The sequence below is a fragment of the Apis dorsata genome, unplaced genomic scaffold (genome assembly GCF_000469605.1).
Source record: "Apis dorsata unplaced genomic scaffold, Apis dorsata 1.3 scaffold_51, whole genome shotgun sequence".
Classification (NCBI taxonomy): Eukaryota; Metazoa; Arthropoda; class Insecta; order Hymenoptera; family Apidae; genus Apis; species Apis dorsata.
In genome coordinates this window covers 1-9,430 of record NW_006263352.1, presented here as the reverse complement: position 1 = coordinate 9,430, position 9,430 = coordinate 1, and the positions used below count along the sequence as shown (strand labels likewise).

Here is a 9,430-nt window from a genome sequence, read left to right as displayed (position 1 = left end):
TCGGAAGAGAGAGAGAGAGAGAGAGAGATATGGGGAGGGGAGGGGTGGTAAAGGAATGGAAGAAAGGGTAAAGGAGAAGAAGGGAAAATGGAAGTTGCAAGATCACGGTTGGAGATTCGTATTAATCTTTTGCGGACGTAAGACATAATGGCAGCGAGCTGTTCAATTACGCTCGGATTAGCGGTACACGAGGGGTTCCCCTTCTCCCCAAACCACGTCTCTCCTCGAGAATCTGTACTCTCAGTGTCCCTTGCACGCTCTCCACCTCGTGTACACAATCTACCAGGGCCTTTGAAACGCTATATAAAGTGACAAACTTGCTTGGTTGCGCTGTATCGGCGTTAATACGGTATCGCGTTTCGCTCGGGTAATATCGAATCGGACGACGATAACGATTTTCCAACTTTTTTCTACCATCTCGGATCGAACGACCATCCCATCATCTTCTCCAAGGGCGAGGACGAATCGTGCCACGCGACCGTACGACCGACCGACTCACCGATCGATACTCCTCTTCTCTGCTTCCGCGTCAACCGATCCAAGGATGACTCGATGACACCACGTCGTGAGATCTATACGAGAATAAAATCTATTTTACGCATTTAATTTACGGGGAAGACAGAGGGAAGGAATACGCGCTTTTTCTCGCGCGTTCGTGATTCACACTTGCGCATTAACGTTATTCAAATTAGGTAATTTTCACCAGTGTCGCATTACCATTATTCGTTGCACGAATAAATTGCTACTTACCTGCACGATTTTTACCACGACTATCCTTGGTCGATTCTATATTACACTCGCATTCGAGCATTACGAACGATTATATCACTCGTGCACCCTATACAATAGCCTTGCCACCGGCTCTAGGATAGAGTATCGCAACTCGTCCCGCTGACTGACCCGAATATTAACGTTTCCCCTTTTCATCGCTCGTTTGTCGCTCGTTCTCGTATCCCTTCCATTTCTATCAACCTGTCCGACACGCGCCAACACGCGTAATCCGAGAGTAAACGTTCCCGCTTCAAACGTCGCTTTTTATATTTCCTTTCCAACCCGCCATTATCCAATCGGCGAACGCGCGAATCAAAGAAACCTTAAATTACAAAGAACGAACGAAGAATAGCTATAATCTGCTTACAATCGCTATATAAATATATACGTATATATTTATATATATTATGGGCAGTGATCGATTAGAAAATTCATCGTATAGTTGGACCGAATGTCATCGCCTCTCCTTTCCATTGAATCGTCATAAATCTCCATTTTACCTTTCAATAAATAAATCGCGCGACAAGAGAGTAGCATATAACTCGTATCGAAATATCATCACCTTTTCTTTCGTTTCTCCTCTTTTTTCGTCGCTATTTCAACATACCTTACATACATATGTAATGCTGATATAAGAGATAACATTTTTACGACACTTTGCATCATCGAAGAAGCGAGATTAGCGATATATACGATTTGTTACAGATTTACACGTTCCACGAACATGAAGCGAGTGCTCTTATTATTAATCTGTTCCCTAATGGGATTTGTCAACCCTCTACCTCGAAACGCGACCGATTACGAAGGTATCATTGCTTCTTTCACTTAATCATGATTTCATTCTCTTTCCTTCTTTGATCGAAACGATTCGTAGATATGTCCTATTGGCTAAAATCCGGCCAAGAGAATCTTCGAAGAATCCTAACTCATCGAAATAACGAAAATCGCGCGAAGAATATTATTATTTTCATTGGAGACGGGATGGGAATTTCTACGATCACGGCGGGTCGAATCTACAAAGGCCAAATCAAGGGTAACACCGGCGAAGAATACAAATTGGCATTCGAAATGTTTCCCAACGCTGGATTCGCCAAGGTATTTACATCTACTATACATATATATATACATATACACACATCGAATCAATTTCAACCTCGTTTATCGAGAAATAAAATATTTCACAAATTTTTCTCTCTTCCTTCTTCCTCTCCTTCTTCTTTCTTACAGACTTACAACACGGACAAGCAAGTTCCAGATTCGGCTGGGACAGCTACCGCGATATTTTCCGGCGTGAAATGTCGTTACAAGGTTATCGGATTGGACACGAGATCTTCGTTCAATCAATGCGACAAGCGGATCGATCAAGCGAGCAAACTTACAACCGTCGCGGATTGGGCACAACAAAGTGGCATGGACACGGGTAAGCGATCGTTTGGAAGGAAGAGAAATAAAAAAAGTAAACAACTTAACACGAGTAACCGCCGAATCGCGCGAACGATCGATACGTTAAAGATAAAAGCAGCACGCGCGCAAACGTGACTCGGGTGGCAGCAACGATCGACTCACGGTCGACTACCGGTGTTAAACGTTAAACGTCCGACAGGCCTTTAAAAAACGACACGGCAGAGGAACGATTGCGAGACGACCTTCCGTTTTATCTAGGTCGCCATATATAGGTCTCTCTTTTTTTTTTTTTTTTCCTTCTTCCTTTTCCCCCTCTATACATCGTTATAAATAAACATATCTTATCTCGAAAAATATTATTATTTATCCAAAAATTGAATCAACGATTGAAATATAGGATTCGTAACCACGACTCGGGTCACCCATGCCACACCGGCAGGATTGTACGCTCACGTGAATAATCGGGATTGGGAATGCGATACCTCGATACCGAAACAATACACAGATTGCGTGAAGGATATTGGAAGACAATTGATGGAGGATGAGCCGGGGAACAAGTTTAAGGTAAGTAGTCAAGTTTTTGCATCTTTGATCCTTCGAACGAAACGGTGGCATTTTATCGTTATTGGACGATTAAAAATAATAGGTAATCATGGGCGGTGGAGCGCAACTCTTAGGTTTACCCATGGAACCGATAGATCCAGATACGTGCGTCAGGGGAGATGGGAAAAATTTGGCGGAATACTGGGAGGGAAGTAACCCTGACGGGAGAGTAGTGACCAACACCGAACAACTTTTCTCCGTCGATATCGCCAACACGTCGAAAATTCTTGGAATTTTCGCTACTAATCACCTTCCCTATCACGCCGTCAAAACCGAAGAAACGCCGAGTTTGGCCAATATGACCAAACAAGCTATCAAATTGCTTCGAAAGAACGACAACGGTTTCCTTTTAATGGTAAGTTCGAACTTCAAAATTCTCTTTCGCTCGATTCTTTCTTTCCCCTTTCTCTTTCCTACCTGTATTGAAAGAAATGTGATGGTTTCAGGTCGAGAGCGGGAGAATAGACATGGCCCATCATCATAATTACGCAAAGTTGGCGTTGCGAGAATTATCGGAGCTCGAGGAGGCGATACTGACCGCTCTTCAACTGGTCAAATTGGAAGAAACGTTGGTGATCGTAACTGCCGATCATTCCCACGCGTTCACCATTAACGGTTATCCGAAGAGAGGAAACGATATCCTCGGTTTCGCCAATGATCCATCCAAACCGAACGTGCCGGCTTACGAGACGCTCAGTTACATCAACGGTCCGGGCTTCCTTTACCATCGACGAAACGATAGTAACAACGTTAACGAAACGTGGAGGCCCGTCGATCGGGACCAGACACGCGACGATCCATATTACACTCAAATGGCTGGTATATACTTGGAGGACGAGACACACGGAGGCGAAGATGTAGGAGTTTACGCGATAGGTATTATTATCCTCTCTTTTATTTCTTTTTTTCTTTTTTTTTATCTATATACAGTATAATTACATCCGTACATTCGAGTATAAATATTCACACATTCGCATGAAAATTTCCAAGATATTCTCGTTTTTGATATTCATTCATATTCCAGAGTATTCAAAGATGTACGTTCGATTTTTTCCTAGGTCCGTATTCCCACTTGATTCGCGGTACGTTTGAACAAAATTATATCGCTCACGTAGTGGCGTATGCGGCGTGCTTCAAAGACTGGCCTTCCCATTGTGACAACGTTTACAATCGTTACTTCTACCAACTGGCCAACTCGGTGAATCGTAATACCAATTCATCCATTGTGTCTCTCTTGATGTTGCTGCTTCTCTCAACAGTGGTCAATCGCTATTGATTCCATGCGTCGAGGACATTACATATAGTATAATTAATTCGCATCTCCGATACTACTATTTTTCTTCTCATTAATCCGTACCTTCGCGCACACTTACTCAATTATAATTTATACCTACGTATAATGTTAAATTACATACCCTCGAGTCTTTCTATTCCGCTTTTCGTCTTTTTTCTTCTTCTTTCTTCTTCTTCTTCTTCTTCTTCTTCTTCTTTTTCTTCTACTTTTCCCTCTTCTTCCTTCGAGTTTGAAAACAGTACAAAAACAAGCAAAGAGACACGTGAGTACGTTAAGTAAATTAATCGTACGTTATGATCTGAAACGCGATGGACGATACACCTTATCCCTTGATTATGTACATAATTTTCACGTTTCGAATGTTATGTTTTAATGTTAGGTACAATTTATTATATACGTATATTTATTGTACGTGTATTTAGTCGAATTATATATATTGCATACGTACACGCATAAGCTGCGTAAGTATCTAGATATAATGCGTTTACAAGCGTTCCATCATTCGAACGTATCGAAACATATATTAATTAACAGTTTCGTCTGTGATATAGATATGTATACGCAAACTAGCTCGTAATAATCCCTAATTGTATAATTTAATATTCACTCTTGCGATTTGTATGTATCCAAAACAAAACGAATATTTTATATAATTATAATCGGTCTTTTCACACGTTGCAAATATTATTATCGTGTAATAATTCTCTACATAGAAATTCGAGGAAAGCGTCGAATCGGTGCGGTAGATAATAAGAGAACGCAATAGCAACCAATTGTTTCGAAACGAAGTTTTCATTCGAAATAAAGAATGGAAATAAAGAATGGAAATAAAGAATGTTTCAGAAGAGATGCTTGGATGCTTTCGACCTGCTACGACCGATCGTTGGTCGATTCACCTTTTACAATGGTGAGATAGTAATTCTTGTAGATAAGAGGATCGGTATCGTCGCTGACAAAGTTTCGGTCCGGTTTCACCGACGCAAATGGATTTCGACGCGGTTGTAACACGACTTGCGCATCCGCGACGGAACTTATACGAGCTATCTCCCATAGGATTTCGTGCTTCGTGTAAGAGGTGACGGCAACGGGGACCGATGCTTTGCAAAACTCGCGTATCGTTTCGAACCAGCTATCCTTCCCCTCGAACCCGGTTTTTCGGTAGAGGCCAGGGTTGTAAATACAAATTAGATCGGGCGCAGCGAGACGTTCAACCGCGTCGTGATAAAGCATCTCCGGTTTAAACGTAACGTTAACGGCTCTACCGGCGGATTTACACTTGTTGCACAATCGAACCGTGGATAAAAGTCTCGGTGGCACGCCACTCGGCAATCGCAATTCCGGACCGATCAAGATCAAACGGAGCCTCTTTAAATTTGGTAAAAAATGAAGGAACAATTTTTCCCAAACGCGCAAATTTATACCTTCGAATTGAAATTCCGCGCCGACCAGATGAATCGTCCATTCGATCTTATTCCCCCATTCGGGACAACAAGTTTGCGTGGAATAAAGAGCCGTCAGTGGAATCGTGCACAATTGGGATAACGCCGAGTACGTGTAAGTATCCATGTTTCTGTAATACGGGCAATTGCCGTATATCTCGAATAATAAGCGGTCGAGGTCGAGATTGGATCGCGTTACGGATATTTGGCGAAATTCGTTGGGAATTTTCGGATCGACCCAACCGTGCCTATGCTGGAAAAGTAAAACCCTTTGGAAAATTTGAAACTGCGCGCACCAATTTTCGTGTCCCCCGCCGTGTCCCTCGCAAAAATATTCCATTCCGCAACGAGAGCAACAAGTCGCTGATTCCTCGCCGAAGCAACGGCAACTCCGACAAACTCTCGGATATAGGATAATCTCCCTCTCCCAAAGCTCCAACCGTCTTCCGATCTTCGACTCGAGGGACGCGATCAATTTTAATCGATAAACGCGATACCGTTCCGGATCGAGTCCCGCGCTCCCCGACTTATCGGAGGAGAGCATCGATGCCATCGACGAACGAATCTCGCTCAACGGTTCGCACAACTCGCGATGCTTCGTAGATCCTTGCGCTCGATGAGTGGTCGAGCAATAAGACACCATTCGGCAACGCTCGCAAAGTAATTTCGATCTACGCATACATACGGCGCAAAGGCTCGATGCGAATACGAATCGCGGCCTCACCTTCAACTCCACTCTCTCTTCCTCTTCCTCGCTCTCATCCTCGCTCGATTCCCGTCGACAAAACGTCGACGAAACGTCGTCGTCCCGTAAAAATGCCTTCATCGATCGGGAACGTGCATCGATCGGCACCTCCTCCACGTCCCCTCTCCTCGAAAATTTATCCCCTTCGCTTCTTCCATCTTTCTCCCCCTTTCTCTCCTTCCCCTCCGTCGCTTTCTCTCCGTCGTCAACGCAATTATCGCATTTCGATCTTCTCAACGATAAATTATTTCCTTTGCTTCGATGATGCTTTTTGCGCCCCATCTAAAAGTTTTTTTATCGATATCGATCGTTTCGAATCGTCGTCACCATCGCTATCATATCACTCCTTGTTCGAATTTTATCGGTATTCCGTTCAATCGTGCTTTTTATTTTTACGTCTCTCTCTCTCTCTATTTCTCTCTCTACGTAATTTTGAAAATTTAAAAAAAACCCGACGATTTGATATTTTTGGCCAATCTTTATCGATCAATCATGTATATCTGTTAAATTTAATCTTATTTTAGTTTGTTACCAAACCGAAGGAAACAAATGAGAGAAAAAAAAAAGAAAAAGAGAGATATAGAGATAAAGAGAAAAGAAAAAACTGGTGATAATAATTATCGTTTAAACCAACAATTTAAACTTTATTATTAAAAATTTATCACGATTGTGGATTTTTTTGTGGGAAACTTACCTTGCAACGTTACACTTACAATCTTGATATCACAGCAATTATTGAATAATACTAAATATTTTATATTTCTTCTAGACGAATTTCGTTACGAATTACGAATGAAAATAAATTATCCGATCTTATTTAAAATATTATCGAATATAAGTAAGAAGAAATGAACAAAAATGTACAATCGAATTACAATGGCCGAAATCTCGCAAGATACGTGTATTGTCGAAAAGACAGAGCTTACTTGTGGGCACTATGCCCGGTGCCCGGATAAAAGTAGTAGTATTTCGAGCGTCGTTCCTTGAATATATACCCTCTGTTCCCGGGGTAACATATCTAAATTGATTACAATTGCATGCATGCATTTATCAACATAAATCTCTCTCTTATTTCTTCTTTCGAATATTTGTTTAAATTTTCCCCCGAAATCAACATTTTTACATCATATTTTATAAATTAAACTTTCTATTTCTGTTTTGTCTCTTTTCTTTTTTCTTTTTATTCTATATTTCATTTTATTTTCTCTTCTTTTTGCCACAATAAAAACTGTGACATCCTCCTCATGAACATATAAGAAAAATAAGTAAAAAAAAATATTATTTTTCGTCTATCTTTGTAATATTATTTCTATTTTTTTACCAACTTCTTTTTCAACTTTATACATATGCATTGTACGTTTATTTTTAAGATACGTATTAATATTAATTAAGAAAAAAAAAAAAGTTTTAAAGTTCAAAAAATTTTTTTTAAAGTTATTTTGATTTTATTTATATGAATATGATGATGAAATAATATTAATTCTAAAATGTACATGTATCAATTTTTATTTCAAGTCAAAAAAAAAAAAAAAAATCTTTCTTCTGTGTAAAAATTGAAGATTATCGATAAAGTAAATTCCTTTCTTTTTTTATACATTTTTACCATATATATGCATAATTTGTCAAATCTATTATTATCATTATTTTGTTATAACTTTTCCATTTTTTTATACGTATATGATCTCGTATTTTTGATATTCTGATTTTGCGATTTTTCCAAATTCCGAAATTCCAATTTTGAACTTTTCATGTTTGAACCTGTCGACATAGATATCATTTTATACCACGTATGTGCTACGAAATATTACGTCAAATAAATATAATCAAAAATTTTTTGTAATCATGTTTCGTAATATATCAATTTTTTATTATATATAATTTTTCATAGTTTTTCATCTGTTGACTGACAGTGAGAACGCCTCCACGTGGTTGAACGACGAACAAATATGGAGCCGTATTCTACGTTCAAGGTAGGTTATACGGTATCGAGGTTATGTTTTCGCGTTCAAGTACCGTCACTTTGGCAATATATTTTTTTCGCATCGTTGCCAAAAGTTTATTTATAAAAACGCTACAAACAGCCAAATTATTCATATCGATTAATTAAATATCTCGTATGTAAAATTAAAAATATTAAGTTACGCGATCACAATGGGAATATCTCTTTTGCTTACAAATAATATAATATTTTAATCCGCAATATCATCATTTTAATAAAATTTTCTTTACGATACTACATTCTTTTTTCGTAATAAAATATTATTAGAAAAGATTGTATTCGAATTCACAATTTTCTTATATTCAGATCGTTTTTAACGATAATGAATTTCTATATATTATTAATTACACTTTTATATCACTAAATATCACTTATATCTATATAAATATCTAAACGTGTCGTTAAACGAGTTTTAATTATTTTCATATTCAATCGTATTTTGATTCTTACGGTATTTTTTTTTATTCGTATTTGACAATTAATTTGTTATTGTATCGTTAACCTCACCTCGTCACCTCACGAACGTTGTTTTACATTTTTATCCTTTCGCTATAAACTATAAATTGTTTTCTTCGAACTTTCGATTCGATTAAGATTACAAAATAATTAATTATTTTTTATTAGACAGATAAAACGTTTGATAAAGTTTCATCTCAAATGGATTATAATTGAAAACATTCAAATCATTTTTAAATAATAATTGATACACGCTTAATCTAATTACAACGTATGAAATACGAAAAAAAAAAAAAAAAATACTTCTAAAATAAATTCGTACATTCGTACATTCAAATACTTTTCTTTTTACTATAATTTCATAATACATTTCTTTTACGCGTTTTTTCGCGTACAATACTATTTTCGTTTAACAGTTTTATACAGTTTTATTTTAAAATTCCAAAATAAATTATATATATAAGTGGAAAAAGATTTTTATTAATATATAATGATTATTTTTAATCGTATCGTAAAAAGAAAAACAATATCAAACATAGAATCGATCGAACAATGTAATAATATTAACGATGATGATGATGATGATGATGATGATGATGATAATGATGACAATGAGAACGACGACAATGACGATGATGATGATGATGATAATGATGATAATGTTAGTGATGGTGATGATGATGATGATGATGATGATGATGATGATGATGATGATGATG

At 37.9% G+C, this 9,430-nt stretch overlaps 2 protein-coding genes across 5 annotated transcripts; one reads left to right on the top strand and one right to left on the bottom strand.

Annotated features, from left to right (window-relative positions):
- Positions 1–24: 24 nt before the first annotated feature.
- On the top strand, positions 25–4,130 carry LOC102675209 (alkaline phosphatase 4-like). 4 transcript variants are annotated; one of them, XM_031514935.1, is made up of 8 exons: positions 25–367; positions 1,477–1,577; positions 1,646–1,866; positions 1,999–2,191; positions 2,573–2,739; positions 2,822–3,133; positions 3,225–3,654; positions 3,837–4,130. In XM_031514935.1, the coding sequence occupies exons 2-8, from the start codon at positions 1,496–1,498 to the stop codon at positions 4,052–4,054; spliced, it is 1,623 nt and encodes a 540-aa protein (XP_031370795.1). In that variant the 5' UTR covers positions 25–367; positions 1,477–1,495; the 3' UTR covers positions 4,055–4,130. The 4 variants fall into 4 exon arrangements, with proteins under 4 accessions (XP_031370795.1, XP_006609021.1, XP_006609022.1 ...); XM_006608958.2 differs by having other exon boundaries at positions 25–565; XM_006608959.2 differs by having other exon boundaries at positions 25–574.
- A 794-nt stretch (positions 4,131–4,924) lies between these two features.
- On the bottom strand, positions 4,925–6,337 carry LOC102678704. Its single transcript, XM_006608982.2, has one exon. The coding sequence runs from the start codon at positions 6,335–6,337 to the stop codon at positions 4,943–4,945; it is 1,395 nt and encodes a 464-aa protein (XP_006609045.1). The 3' UTR covers positions 4,925–4,942.
- Between the last annotated feature and the right edge of the window lie 3,093 nt (positions 6,338–9,430).